The 16515-nt window shown below is 36.3% G+C and overlaps 1 protein-coding gene and 1 non-coding gene across 2 annotated transcripts; one reads left to right on the forward strand and one right to left on the reverse strand.

Moving 5' to 3' along the window:
• Window positions 2334-12099, reverse strand: JCHAIN (joining chain of multimeric IgA and IgM). Its single transcript, XM_005681729.3, has 4 exons — window positions 11909-12099; window positions 8462-8588; window positions 4094-4174; window positions 2334-3237 (listed from the first exon to the last, which is right to left on the reverse strand). Exons 1-4 carry the CDS (start codon window positions 11970-11972, stop codon window positions 3033-3035), a joined length of 477 nt encoding a protein of 158 aa, XP_005681786.1. The 5' UTR covers window positions 11973-12099; the 3' UTR covers window positions 2334-3032.
• Window positions 7915-7987, forward strand: TRNAC-GCA. Its single transcript has one exon. It is a non-coding gene; the product is annotated as a tRNA-Cys (tRNA).

Below are 16515 nucleotides of genomic sequence, written 5' to 3' on the forward strand. Positions count from 1 at the left end.
AACTATGACCAACCTAGACAGCATATGAAAAAGCAGAGACATTACTTTGCCATCAAAGTTCCGTCTAGTCAAAGCTATGGTTTTTCCTGTAGTCACGTGAGACATGAACCATCAAAAAGGCTGAATGCCAAAGAATGGATGCTTTTGAGCTGTGGTGTTGGAGAAGACTCTTGGAGTCCATTGGACTGCAAGGAGATCAAACCAGTCAATCCTAAAGGGAATCAATCCTGAATATTCATTACAAGGACTTGGGCTGAAGCTGAAACTCCAATAATTTGGCCACCTGATGTGAAGAGCCGACTCATTAGAAAAGACCCTGATGCTGGGAAAGATTCAGGGCAGGAGAAGCGGTCGACAGAAGATGAGATGGTTAGATGGCATCAACAATTCAATGGACATGAGTTTGAGCAAACTCCGAGATAGTGAAGGACAGGGAAGCCTGGTGTGCCGCAGTCCATGGGGTCGCAAAGAGTTGGACACAACTGAGTAACTAAACAGAAAAGGCTTTAATCACTCTTTAGTAGCTTTCATTTAAGAGTCACCAACTACTCTAGATTTATACTGAATGAGTTATTTCTTAATAAAGCACTTAGCCTAGTACTTAGCAGTTGGCATAAGTGTGAAATTGTTATTAATATGATAATCCTAGAGTATAATTAAATTTCACAAAGAAGGAAGATTTCCAGTTGGCATTCAATGAGGCAGTTATACTGGCACAGAGATCTCTTCTATAAGAATCTTCAACATGGCACCAAAAACTTTTTCTGTTGTGTATGCAGAGAAACTAAGGCCAAGATGGAAATAAAACAGAGAAGCCTGTTCAGAAACAGTCTTCCTCTAAAAGTTCGCATCATAAGGAAAAAAACTGTAACCCTATGAGGTGATGCTGCTGCTAAGTCGCTTCAGTCGTGTCCGACTCTGTGCGACCCGATAGACGGCAGCCCACCAGGCTCCCCCATCCCTGGGATTCTCCAGGCAAAAACACTGGAGTGGGCTGCCATTTCCTTCTCTAATGCATGAAAGTGAAAAGTGAAAGTGAAGTCGCTCAGTCGTGTCCGACTCTTCATAACCCCATGGACTGCAGCCTACCAGGCTCCTCTGCCCATTGGATTTTTCCAGGAAAGAGTACTGTGGGGTGCCATTGCCTTCTCCTGGATATTAACTAAACCTATCATGGTAACCATTTCACAATAGGTAACTACGTGAAGTCCTTCTGTTGTATACCTTAAAACTTATATCTCAATAAAACTGGGGGAGAAGTCTCCCATAAATTCTCAGAACATTTTGAAACCTATTTCTTTGATTTATGCAATTCTGCCAAGTTACTGTAATTATGTACACGTCTTTTTCCCTCATCTAAGCTGTATTCACATTCATTCATTCAACAAATATTTATTGAGCTCCATTACACACCAGACACCCTTCCGCCCTTCCCAGTGCTGGGGACATATCAATGGGCAAAATAAAAATAGCTGTCTTTGTGGAGCTTATGTGTTGTTAGGGTAGACAGCATAAACATAATATATAAGTAAATTATGTAGTCTGCCAGAGGGTGATAAGCACATGGGGTGGAATAAACCAAGATAAGGGAATGGGGTTCACAATTTTTTTTAAGTGGTCAGGATGAATTTCATGGAGAAAATCATTACCAAAAGGAACTGGGATCCAACTGAGCAGAGTTCTAGAAAGTGAGTGGTGACAGTGACTATCACAGCTCAATCACCAAAAATCTAGCAGAGTTCCCTGCATGTGGTAAATAATCAATAATTGTGTGCTGATTAAATAAAGTTCAAGGTCTTATCTAAAACAACATACCAATTGAAGACTGGACAAGAATTTGTCTTTAGCATGTCAAAACTATGATTCCTACTGAAGCACCAGTGTCAGAGCCTTATCCCTAAAAGAAAATACTAATCAGTACGAGCACAGTGGAAGTTATTAAAAATGACTATTACCCTTGGGGGAAAAAAAGAAAACATAACAATGTCTCTTCAAGAAACTGATTTTACTAATCAGCCTCTCATTATTTTAAACTCAGAGTCAGCATATACTTTCCACAGTACCCTTACATATTTATGTTAATTGGGCTTGACTTTCTGACATAAAGTATATGTGCCATGATAAACACATTTGTCAGAAGGGACTTTGTCTTTTTATTTAATTTTAGGTATAAAATGACAAAGCTATCTCAAATATCATGTTTGAACTTAGTGATTAATGCATAATTAGATCATACTTATAACCTGTTTCTCAGTAATAAATGATATTTTAACTTACATACAGCAAAGTTAACACAAGCAAACTTTTTACCAATAAATTATTTCACGCAGGTATATGCTTATGAATCTATTTAATTGTTCAAACTGTGCTAGAGAATACATATTTTGGAGTACATAATTTGTTAGATTTAGTTACAACAGAGGTGATTTCAATGGGAATTTCTTATACTGTCCTACTTATCAAAAAAATTTGTATCATTTGCTCCCAAATCTGTTATGTCAAAATGTATTTTTGAATTATACATTTAATTATGTCACTTTCAGCTAATTTATTTCATAAATATTAGAGATCTGATTTTAAATTATTTTATGAATATTTCCAAAACATGTTTTCCAATTATTATTTTTCTAGTGAAGACAAATAATTGACCTATATTTATATATAAATATTCTCTGCACAGTGATATTTTTTTAAAGAGAATAGTAAGGAAAGTGCAAAAGCTCAGGCTCTCCAGGGCAAAGCCAAAAAAAAAAAAAGGAAAATTTAATTATGCCTCCTGATTTTTTTACTTTTTGAATTTTATTTTCTCCCCTTGTCTATTTTTTTAAATGCTAGAAATTTACCTTAAAAACATTAACAGTGTTACTATTTCAATTATTTGCCAGTGATAGGGGTGCGGTAGTTAATTTTATATTATCCCCACCCCTAAAAAATCATGGTTTCAAATTCATCAGGAGTAAATATACTAACTACCTGGGATCAAAATGGAGAGCCCTTCAAGATAAGCAGTTGTGCAGTGAGCATGACCTGAATTAGTCAGGATAGCAGGAATCCGGGGTCAGAGCTGTTTCCACCATTTTGGTCTGACCACGATAATTGAGTTTGACCCTGTTTGTGTAGCACTTGTTTCTGTCATAGGTGTAACAGGTCTCAGTGTCTCTATCACAGATATTGCTCTGGCTGGCAGTAACTACTTGATCTTCCAGCTCCACTTCTCTAGTGTCACATTTTTTGCACCTGAAAAACAAATATACGCATTAGACACTCCCCATCAAGTGTTGTCTCAGAATCTGAGTGACTATACATTGCTATCCAAAATCAGTTAGTTCTAAGAAAGGAGGACTCCTTTCAGACCAAATTCTCTATAATACAGAATCATTTATGTAATTTTTCAACCTTTAACTGAAAGTAAGCAATAGAATTAATATATATGACTATGTACACTATTCAGTAACTTCCACTCTGTTAAATTTATTCCCAACTGTACTGCAGGGTTAAATTAATTATTTACAGTAATGAAGGAAGGTTTTTTTTTAAATTTTGGATTCAATGGTTTCCAAAGAAACAACTGCATGTTAATGGGTCTGAATTATTGAACTAAAAAGACAAATTGGTCCTTCTTGTACTAATGAAAATAATTTTGTCTTTAGAATAAATTTAGAGCTAACCTTTATTTATAAAGTTTTATGAATTTATGATGCCTAATAATTAACATGGGCTTCCCTGGTGGCTCAGACAGTAAAGAATCCAACTGCAGTGAAGGAGACCTGGATTCAGTTCCAGGGTTGGGAAGATCCCCTGGAAGACAGCATGGCAACCCGCTCCAGGATTCTTGCCTGGAGAATCCCCATGGACAGAGGGCCCTGGCAGGCTACTGTCCATGGGGTTGCAAAGAGTCGGACACAACTGAGTGACTAAGGACAGGACAGCACAGCACAGCAATAATTAACATATGAATTAATGTATTCAAAAGTTCAAATGATATTGGTAAATGTTTATACCCCAATATGTTTTCAAAAACATTCTTACTAACAAGCTTAATGAAAAGTTATTGACTTAGGTATCTTTATTAGTATGAAGGAAAATCTCTTACAGGTCAGACAAATGGTACACAAATTTGGTTCTCATTGGTGAGGTAGGATCAGAGATATTCTCCCTGCTGTTCAGAGGAACACTAAAAAAAAGAAAACGAAGAATAATGAAATTAGCAAATACTGCTGTTTTTGGTAATAGGCGTATTGCTAGGACAGTACTTACTATTTCATTCAGACATTTAGGACATTTAGCACTCTATAAACACTCTTTAGTAACACTATTACTCACATTTCACAGTAATTGCTACATTTTAAACAACTGCATTCAAAATAAACCTCACAACAACTCCTCTGTCAATTATCTTTTATTACTTGGTAAATCCCTCCTTTTCCTTTAAAAATAAGCTCAAGTTTTACTTTCTCTGTGATTTTTACCTCGATCTCATTTCCACCCCTCAATAAACTTCTCATCTGTAGTCTCATTAATGTTTCATATACCTTTACTATACTGCCATATTATAGTTGCTTACCTACAGAATAGCTGTTTCTACATTCTATAAATTCCTTGAGCCAAAAACACTTACACATCCCAGTGCCTTGCTATAGGTGTGTCATATAGAATATGTCCAATATTTCTGAATGAATGGACAGACAGATACTAAGGATCACATTTTAGAAATGTAGTAATTACAAATCAGAGGGGTTGGTGACCTAAAATTCACACAAGTACTAAGTAGTAAAGCTGGAACTGGAATCCAGACCTGTTGATTTGGAGGTTTTCCATGAAAAATTAGATAACATATCGACTAGTTCAGGTGATTTCATTAACTTTTACATTTTTTCATCTATGTCATCATTCCTCTTCACATGCACTGCTCCCTACCAAAAGATCCCCCAAAACCTCAGGTTTTCCTAACTCAGTATTTAGCAACATTATCCACATATGTATCCAAGCTAAAAAGTTGGATTCTGTCCCTCAGTCTTCCCTCTCTGTCACCACCTAGGTCTAAATCCATCTCACAGTTCAACTGGCTCTAATACTTTGCATCTTTGAACTTGATTCAGGACACCACCCTTCTCTCCTAATTTGTAGCAATACCTTCCTTCAGTCTTGACCCCTCCCATGCGTTGGCCACATTATTGCCAAAATAGTCTTTTTAAACTACAAGCCTAACTTCCTTCTCTGCTTAAAGCCTACAGTGTCTCCCCACAGAAAACAAGGTAATCATCAAGATGGCATAGAAGGCACTGCATGACGTACCTCTCTCTCTCCAGCCTCGTCTCTCACCACACCACCCTCTTTACACCATGTGCCAGATGGAAACAACTGTTTGCTATGGTACAAAACTAACCAGGATTTTCTCATCTCTAAGTGTTAAAGATAACTAAAACAGTAATAGCCCTAACATTTACCAAAAACTTATAGTCTGCCTGGTACTATGATGAACATGTTAACCTCATGATCTCATACAATTGTCACAGAAACCCTGATTCCTTTTCTTGGAATTATCTGCTTCCCCTATCAACCCTGTCATCACCCACACACATTTCTACCACTTACTCCAAATACCCTCTCCTTCCTCCCCCTGCCTCTCTCCACTTTCCCCAGGGACTGGCCTCGGTGCCCCTCTTTGTGCTCCTGTAACATCCTACACCTATTCCTGTCACTGCATTTACAATATTGCATTGTAATTGCCTTTTCCGTTATTTATAGTTTCCCGCTAGACTGTAAATTCTTTGATGGCACAGGCTGTGTTTTATATAAATTATTGTATCCCCAGCTCCAATCCTCAGTGGCTTTCAGAAACACTCGATAAATATTTCTCAAATTAATAAATGAATGGATGAACATATCTATTCTTTTATTACAAAATCTCTAGTAATAACAGAAAATGCTTTAAATAATGAGAAAAGTAAGAGAACAGACACATATGAGAGTTTTGCTGGGGACTACTGTTCTGAGTGCTTTTATATATTTTCACATTTAATCCTCACAACCCTACGAAGTATATGTGTATATATACATACCTATACATATTCCTTTTTTTTCAGTTTAGGGAACAGGCTCAAATTGGTTAAGTAACTTGCCTAAAGCCATAACATCATTAAGTGATGGAGTTGGGGATAATGCCATAATGACACAGCAACGATAATGGAACTTTTAGAAAGAAGATTAAAGCAGCATCAATATACATCAGGGAAATGGCATGAAGTTACTGAACTGCCTGATTTCAGTAAATAAAATATCATAAAAAGGATCATGTCATTAAAAGAAAAAGATAAATCAGAGAATCCTGGAGTATCATTTTAAATCTACCCTTGGAGATTTAAATTTAAGAGAGATACTCCTCTTCAACACTGTGAAGAGTGTTGCCAGTGTCCTTGATGCCATTAGTGTCATTAGGTGCCAGTGTCATTGATGCCATTCTCTGAAGATACACGCTTCTCCAATTATTCTATCCTTAACAGGGAACTGGGGCTTCCCTTGTAGCTCAGTCGATAAAGAATCTGCCTGCAGTGCAGGAGACCCAGCTTCAATCCCTGGGCTGGGAAGATCCCCTGGAGAAGGAAATGGCAACCCACTCTAGTATCCTTGCCTGGAAAATCCCCTGGACAGAGGAGCCTGGTGGGCTGCAGTCCATGGGGTCACAAAGAGTTGAGCACGACTGAGTGACTAATACTTACTTACTTAAGAAGGGACTAAGTGGTGTAGATTTGAGTGGTCAAAGAAAACTTGCTCAAGGAAGTGATGTCTAAGCTGAGACATGCAGGCTGAAGAGTTAACCAGGCTGAGAGGGGTGCAAGAAAGAGTCCTTCAAGCAGAGGAACTAGATTATGCAAAAACAGAAGAGGAAGAAAGAGGTACTGCAACATACTGAATTTTTAAACCTAAGATGAAAAAGAAGTGGCCATGGAAGAGCTTAAGAGTTATGCTGAGCACTGTAGGTTAGGCAGAAACATTCGTAATTTATCCCAGTAACAACATTGGGGGAACCAGCAAAAGCATTTTAGGATGGGTAGTGGCATAATGATAACTGGCACATAGGTTAGATGGATAAATAACAGTAAATATTTTTTGAAAATGTGCCAAAAACTACATAGTCTTTAAAAGGAATAGATCTCAATTTATCTTTACAATAACTCTATGAATACATATTATTTGCCTATTAATATTTAGAGATGAGAAAGTTCAAGTTTAGAAGGGTTAAGTAACTAGCATACCATAGCACATAGCTACTAATATTTAGTGACAGCCAGAACTCAAAACAAATTCTTAAGCATATTATACTTCTCCTATTGATTACATGGGATTGAATGCTATGTTCTGTTTCAATAAGAGGTATTTGATTCAGGAGGGAAACTATTTAAAGTAGTGGAAGTACTTCACAAGGGAGACATTAATGACTGGACCAATAGAAATCTCAGTTCTTAAATATTATCAATGTTTTTGCTGTTGAATAAGACTCATAGCTTACAACTTAAGACTATGTGTGAAATGAAATGAGTATCTGAAGTCCAACATACAAGTAGAGATGAAATCAATGTAGTAAATTTAATTAGTCTACCATACTTTTATGCAGACAGATGAAGTTGAATACAAGGTGAAGTACTTTGTGGTCCATATATGGTACAAAACAAACCTTTTATAATCACCTCAAGTTTCACTTTGAACTGTCAAGGGCAACTATAAGTTCTGATTCAAACTGAAATAACTCCATATAAAGAGGGCATGTTGATGACTAGATCCGAACCTTCAGTTATTATTTGAGGTAGCTGACTGGTTTTAGGTGGCCTGGAGACCTCTGTCTCTGCTCCCAGCTACATAATTGGCTTAAGTCCATTACCCAGGTTTAATCTCATGTAAGCTGTTATATGGGCTTCCCTGGTGGCTCAGAGGTTAAAGCGTCTGCCTGCAATGCAGGAGACCCAGGTTCAATCCCTGGGTCAGGAAGATCCCCTGGAGAAGGAAATGGCAACCCACTCCAGTATTCTTGCCTGGGAAATCTCATGGACGCAGGAGCCTGGTGGCCTACAGTCCACGGGGTCACAAAGAGTCGGACACGACTGAGCGACTTCACTTAAGCTGTTACACTCTTAGGCTTCCCAGATGGCGCTAGTGGTAAAGATCCCACCTGTCAATACAAGAGACTTGGGTTCTATCTCTGGGTTGGGAAGATCCCCTGGAAGAGGAAATGGCAACCCACTCTAGCATTCTTGCATGGAGAATCCTATGAACAGAGGAGCCTGACGGGCTACAGTCCATGGGGTCACAAGAGTTAGAAATGACTTAGCAACTAAACAACTACCACCAAGGTGTTACCCACCAAAAAGAGGAGCAAAGATACAGGTATCACATGCAAACAACCACTAATATCAGAAAGTATCTGCTCACAAAATGAAAATATGAAGCATGAAATACCACATACATAATTCTGATGTTTCTCTCCACAATGTCTTGACTAGGATCTTCAGCAGAAGGGATGATCCTGGAAGTAATCCGGGCACACTTACATTTGTTGTCAACAAGAACAATCCTTTCATTTTCATCTTGGGCTTGAAAGATAAATATTTTAAAAAGAAAGGTAACCAAAAGTCTAATTTCATACTTTGTATCAAGTTAATTTATCACCCTCCCCAACAGAAAACTCAAGTGTTTTGGCTGATCAGGTTCAGCTTTCTCCATTTGTTCTTTTTCCTAACCTAAAGTCGGAGAAGGCAATGGCACCCCGCTCTAGTACTCTTGCCTGGAAAATCCCATGGACAGAGGAGCCTGGAAGGCTGCAGTCCATGGGGTCGCTAAGGGTCGGACACGACTGAGTGGCTTCACTTTCACTTTTCACTTTCATGCATTGGAGAAGGAAATGGCAACCCACTCCAGTGTTCTTGCCTGAAGAATCCCAGGGACAGGGGAGCCTGGTAGGCTTCCATCTATGGGGTCACACAGAGTCGGACACAACTGAAGCGACTTAGCCACAGCAGCAGCCTAAAGTAGCTAAGTGGAATCTCACAGCATAGTGAAGGAAATACAAATGAACTCCAAAAGCAATTTTCTCATTTTTCCTTGGACCAGTCTATGGGAACCTGGAACTGAAAGAATTCTGGTTTTAACCAAATGCTTTTAATGGAGGCACAACCCTCTGAATGATAGAGCTTTGTAAAAAAATTAGTGCCAAACGCCAAAATGAGAGAGAAAACAAACATCTAGACTAAATCTCTCTCAGACTAGAGAAATTTATTCAAAAGTGAACAAATAAACCAGTTTTTTTATAATAAAAACACCCTTCCTAAACACCCATTCATACTTTTTTCCCCTATGCTAAGAACATGAACATTTTCCCCAAGATAACCTTATTTTGTAAGACTTTAAAATTCTCCATTAAAATTTCCCTAAACTTAACTATATTCTTTCTTTTCATAATAACAATCAGGTTATCATGGCATAATGATTTAATCCATTAAGTGCAATATTTGTTAATATTTCTTATAAGACTTATTTTTAAAGATATAGTATCTATAGATGTAAAGTGCTATAAACTTGCTAAAACAGTCTAGAATATGTTGTTAGGTACAAGTTCTATTTAATATAATATGCATGTGTACAGAAAAAAATAACAAATGAGCAAATACACAAATAACTATTAAAGCCATAACTGTAAATGTCAACATTTACTGTCCAATATGAATATTAGATAAAATGTTGGTAAGTGCTACAAAGAATTAACAAAATTTCTTATTATCTGCACTTAGATCAACTAACAGATATTTGAGGAAGTAACAATAAATAGCTTTATCTGACAGTGATAATTAAACAATAATAATGATGTTAAATATTTTTTATTCCTATAATTTAAGCTAAGTGACCTTTAAAATTTCCTTCCATCAAATCTCAATTTATAAAAAAGACTTAGCACATTAATTCAAGTTATACAGGTTAAATGATAAGGAAATAAATTGTAAATGGACATCTAATTATTCCTGATCTCAGAGCAGAAAGGACCTAACTGCAGTATTTCAGTCTTAATGATACAGTCATTACAAAAACAATTTAAGATCATTGTTATTGTACTTATAATTGTTTTAAGTACTTTATAATGCATTATTATGTCCTTATTCATAAGTCCTTGATAAATCTTCTGATAAAAGTCTTACGGTATTGGAGAAAAACCATTATGAAGCCAATTTAAGATAATGATATAATTTTTAATTTTTGGAAAAGAGTAAGATGATTTAAAAGGTGTCCTCTTCCCTACTCCTGTATTAGTGACTTTCAAATGCTTTTCTCATTAAAATACAAATAAGCAGGCAATACCTGACCAAAAATATAGGTGGAGTTGAGTATGTGATGACTATTAAGTCTTAAATAGAAAATACATACGTTTTGTTTATGGCACATATTATATTTTCTTGCCAGAAACCTAGTGGGAAAGTATCTCTACTATTATTATATAAGAATATTAGGTAGCCTAATATACCTACCAGGAAAATTTTAAAATACATTTAATTCACCAAGACTTTTAAGAGTCTAACTTCTGTTTTATCAACAGGAAATATTTTTCCTAATACACCTGTTATTATAGACTATGCCTTACTTTATTCCAAGAGCACCTGAGACAGAGGAGGTGGCTCAATAAGCATTTGTTAAGCAACTTAATTCAGTTCAAGTAAGAAAATAGACTTAACACATACTAGTTATGAATGTAATGAGTTTACCAAAAAGGTGATTCTCTTATACAGGCAGAATAGGAGACTAGATAGGAGTGTGGGCTATGGTGTCAGATGGCCTGAGTTCCACCTACCACATACTTGTTGTGTGACCTGAGCTAAGTTACTTCACCTCTTTAAACTTAAATGGGCTCAAGGATATGTCAGGAATAATGATAGTACTTACCCTCAAATGGTTACTGTGAGAATTAAATGGAATAGAATATGTAAAGCAGTTAGCATAATGTCTAGACTATAGTATGTGCTCAATAAGTTACAGCTCTTTTATATATAAATGGCTATATATGCTCCATGTATATGTTTATAGGTATATAAATATGTTCATAAACACATGTATTTTTATATATAGGTACATATATTATACATGGTTTACTACTGCTATCTTTTATTCTTAATACTAAATTAGTGAAAAGTATATGTAAAATTACTATTCTTAATTACATCATACTGTCCTGAAAGAAAAATAAGCTCAAAAAAAAAGGAATAAACTCAGTAAGTATTAAAACAACATATATCAAGTTATATCATTTCTAATTCACATACCTTTCTAGATGAAAATTATTAAAACTATACTTTTATATTCAGAAAATAATCCATTTTCTACAAAAGTTTGAAAAGTTAACAAACAAGATAACTGAAGTTCAGCCATCAAGTTCCAGGAAATGTATACAACATTAAACATTGTTAAAGGGTCATAATAAATTTGTAGGCTTGGATCCAGGGAAGTTGTTAGAACTAATACCAGCCTCTTTGGGGAAATAAAATCCCAATGCACTCTATACTGTATTTACAACAATTATTACCTCATTTCTCCAGACTATTAATTTGAGACACTCAAGGAGAGAATTCTGATTTTCAAGATTCAATATGGGTATTTGTATAGTATAACTATCTATACTTATCTAAAAATTATCTATTTTCTTATTTTCTAGGTTTTAATAGGCAGACATATAAGAGAAAAAAGAATGAAAAGAATTACAGTGAGTCTTGTCCATGTTAAAGACCACTGCCCATACAAAGATTAAGACATGTTAGAAGAACATAGCCAGCTAGCTGTCCAACCAAAACACAAACATAAATGTTTAATCTGAAGAACAGATCTGTATTCTATTTTTCCTTTTATCTGGGTTCATGCTCAAAATACCACATACCTGTCACAAGAACAGCCTTAACAAAAATGGCCAGGACTCCCCCAAAAAGCAAACAATTCTTCATCTTGACTTCACTTCTTTTGAAAAACTGAAGCTAAGAAGTCAGGGTTAAGGTGTGTGATCTATAAGGAGTGTGCAAATGATGGGGCTTCTGCTTTCTTAAAATAACACTCCAGGCAGCTAACAAACTAAGATCACAACTGCGGTTGAACTCTGTAATTTAAATGCTGCACTGGAAAGATATTATGGCTCAGATTTACGTAGTTTCTTCCAAAATATCCCCCAAAGCCATGTTCTGGTGCAATCACTTTTTATTTTACATTTATTCTATATAATTAAATCAAAAGATTAATAATTTCAAAGCATGAGCCCATTAAGAATGTTCAAACAGGGATTCTCAACGTTATTACCTAGATAATAACATATTCAAATGATATATAATATGGTGTTTGTTGTACCTGGAAAAATTAATGAAGCAGAGAGAAGGAAAAGGAAATAATTAAAGCCCTTTAAGGTTCCAATTGTATTTTATGTGAACTTTTTCTTTCAGTCCTTACTTAACAGAACTATCAGGTTTAACATAAAACTTACAGATTATATCTATAATACATACATTATCTCATTACTTTCAGTTATTTCATAAATTCAAACTTGCAGTTAGAAACTGTTGGATGCTGGATATCTGTTGCCATGTTTCAATTTGACAGTATTAAAGCAGACCCTGTATTTGCTTACCCAATCATAGCTTTCAGAATTGTAAACCCAAGAAACAATGCTCATTTGAGATGTCTCAACAGAAAACTGAATCACTGCAGTATTTCTTATAATTTTTTTCATTAATTAATGTTGAAAAAAAAAAAACTGTGATCTTTCATATAGGGCATCTCCCTACCTCCTACCCCAACAGCCTAGAATAATGCCTCTTGGGCAGGGTCGGTTCCAAGAACATGCTGGTTATGTTTATATACAATATCAAATCTATGTTACTTTTGATTTTCAGCTCTCTGATTTTTTAAGGATTTCCTAGAATTTTGAGAGTTACTAAAGAAATACTTCAGGGCCAGAAGTAGGCAAGTGGGTTTAAGAGCTAGAAGTAAAAAACTAGCAGAATGAATGCTATTAAAAGCTAGCACACAACTGTACTCCTTTAATTAACACATACTAAATGACTAGAAAGAACAAAGTGCCAAGCACTAGAGTACGCAATATTATTGTACTGTCAAACCTTACTCTCATCTTAGTTTCTACCTGCATAGGACTTAGAAACTATTCAGGGTTAAGAAAAATATACCAAATTCATATGAATAATTGTATCTGTTAGAAAAAGAAACATCTGAAAGCTCATTATTTTAGTGCATGGTCAGGATGTCAAAATAACTATCAACCACTTAAAAGTCTTAAGTGGTTGATAATTGTGCTGGCATCTAAATAATTGATTTATTATAACACACACACAAAAAAATACACAGTAAATAGAAGTTAGCTGGATACGTTTTTAATCCATTATTTCCTTGAAAAATAAACTCAGGTAGACTGCCTTCCCAAAGGAAGTTGGATAAATCCCTGGAGACAAATTAAACCCTCCCCCCCACCACCACCAGAAACGTATTTTTTATAAGAGCAAATATTGACATATAATTACTAAGCTAAAGAGGCACTCTGTATTTAATATTTTTATTCTTTCAAACTTACAGCTTTGTAATTCTATTATATAAACCATGCACCTATAAGAAATTATTTTTAAAAAGTGTGGACAGTGCCAAGTAGCACTTTTGCCACCAGTCAAGAGTTACACATGTAATCTAGGGTCAGGACAAGTGTTCTGTCAAGTGTGGTACAGGATCACTTGAAGTATTAGTCAAAATACATACTTTCTGGCTACACCCAACCAGAATTTTCAGAGATGTGGCCTTGAAATGTGTATTTTTAAAAAGCCTTCCAGCTGATTCGGATGTACACTAAAATTTGAAAATTGGTAGACTAAGAAGCCTGTGGAGGAGGAGAGTAACTAGCAGCATTAACTATGGAAGAGCAAGAAGTTAATAAAGGTATTTTCTTTGTAACAAATGGGCTTACATTAAAAATCACTTAGCTGAGGCTTCTATTTATCTGTATCTATGTTTTACAGGTGAATTGTCTCATAACCTTTTCAGTAGGTCTGGTTTAATTTTTAAACTACTTCATCTCTGGTTTTGTTCTTCCCACTGAAAAAATGTAGATAGTTTCATTCAAGTAAGTTAAATAATTGGGAGCTTGGCTCAATGTTCTCAATTTTTCACCAAAAATGGTTTATTTTTCCACATTTATATATAAAATTCTTACAGTAAGAATTTTTAGTGATAGATTCATTTGAATGAAAGAGATATTATGGTAATTTAGTCCCACCTTCTCTCATCCAGCTCAAGTTTTGTTTCAATTACCTATACAGCAGACAGGCTGAGTTTAGAAAACCATCTGAAAAAGGTCAAGGCTTCACTTCCTCTGTTCATAGCTTTTTATATTTAGGATACTCATATCGTGAAAAAACACTTGATTCTCTTGAGACAGAAAATTCACACTTCTTGTTGTCTTACTATCTCATTGACAACTCCTGTTCAGGATCTTGCTGAATTTTCCTTTGAATCTTAAGGTTGATCCTCAACCTTCTCTTTTCTCTTATCCTCTCCTTAACTGATTTTATCTTATCCCATGGCTTTGAATATAAGACATGCTGTGACCTTCAGATGTGTGACTGTAGACTTTATCTTGCCCACTGAGCTGCAAACTCCTGTATCCAATTTTCTTCACTGGGCAGTCTAACAGGTATCTAAAACTTCACCAGGCAAAACAGTACTCTTGATGACCAAGCCACCCTCACACTTCCACTTCAATCTCTTTCTGTGTAGGCAGACACTTTAACCTCTGAGCTACCTGGGAAGCCTTTCTGTCTCTGCTCTTCCTCATCTCTGTAAATAGCACCTCCATCTCCCACCTCCATCCAGGTTGCTCAAGACAAAATCCTCTTCTTTAATTCGTTTCTGTTCTTCTCCCTCACATTCAATTTGCCACCATGTCTTACTTGGGTTTTATTTCCAAAATACATCCCAAATTTATCTAATTCTCTCCGTTTTCACTGCCACCCTAGCTCAAGCCTCCATCCTGTTTCCTAAAAGTATTAAAATAGCCTTGTAATAAAAAGTTATTTTTTTCCCTTTGCCCCAGAATTGGCAATGAGGGCTCACAGCTAAAAGGCTAAAGTACCTTAAATTCTAGAGGGAGTTAGATACTTCCTCCAAGACTTAACAAGAAGCAACAGAACTCAACTTACTGCTATCACTGCCCCCAGTACTCCCAGCTACCTCCTCCAGTCCTTAGAGAACTTTGGAGGGAAAAGAGGAATGCTATCAAAAAAGCTTATGGAAATAGCATGGTTTGTGGTAAGAGACTTTCCTCCTTTTACTTTTGAGAGAGGGCAGGATAAGGTTTTCTTTTCTCCCCAAAGTAAAGTGAGGGAGAGGATCAAGAAAATAATGAAATCAGGGACCCTGCAAGAAGGGGAAATTGAGAAACAATACATATAACAATTCAGAGAAAAGCTTCTGAATCTAACTGCTTGGGTTCACCACACAATCCACCTCTTAGTAGTTGTGTGACACAAGGCAACCCTTGGTCAAATTGCTCAACTTCTATGTTTCATTTCCTCTCTCTATAAAATGGGGACAATAATAATTCATAACACATATTTCACAGAATTGTTGTGAGACTTAACATATACTGCCACATATAAAGAAGTCAGATCTTGGCATATGCTAAGTGCTATATCAGTTCAGTTCAGTTCAGTCACTCAGTCATGTCCAACTCTTTGTGACCCCATGGACTGCAGCACACCAGGCTTCCCTGTCCATCACCAACTCCCGGAGCTTACTCAAACTCATGTCCATCGAGTTGGTGATGCAATCCAACCATCTCATCCTCTGTCATCCCTTCTCCTCCCGCCTTCAATCTTTCTTTGAGTCAGTTCTTCACATCAGGTGGCCAAAGTATGGGAGTTTCAGCTTCAGCATCAGTCCTTCCAATGAATATTCAGGACTGATTTCCTTTATGATCGACTGGTTGGATCTCCTTGCAGTCCAAAGGACTCTCAAGAGTCTTCTCCAACACCACAGTTCAAAAGCATCAATTCTTCGGCACTCAGCTTTCTTTATGATCCAACTCTCACATTTGTACATGACTACAGGAAAAACCATAGCTTTGACTAGATAGACCTTTGTCAGCAAAGTAAATGTCTCTGCTTTTTAGTGCTATATAGGTACTAGTGATTATTATCATCATCATAACCATTATCACCAGCACTATTTGCTGGTCACTACTTGCTGGGTTGAAGAAAATGCAAATTGAACTTGGGGCTATTGACTGCAATGAAATTTAAGGAAAACACTCCTGGGAGAGCCTGACACATCCCCTTGGGGTTGCAGGCATGTAGGAACATGGAAACTGATATGGGCTTCTGCTACATGACCCTTACACGGTATGCATGAAAATATCCAACAAATCTATAGGAGTAATCAAAACAGTAGGGCACTGGCATGAAAAGAAACACAGAGACTACTGGAACAGAAGGGAGAACC

Source organism: Capra hircus, chromosome 6, assembly GCF_001704415.2.
Source record: "Capra hircus breed San Clemente chromosome 6, ASM170441v1, whole genome shotgun sequence".
Taxonomy (NCBI): domain Eukaryota; kingdom Metazoa; phylum Chordata; class Mammalia; order Artiodactyla; family Bovidae; genus Capra; species Capra hircus.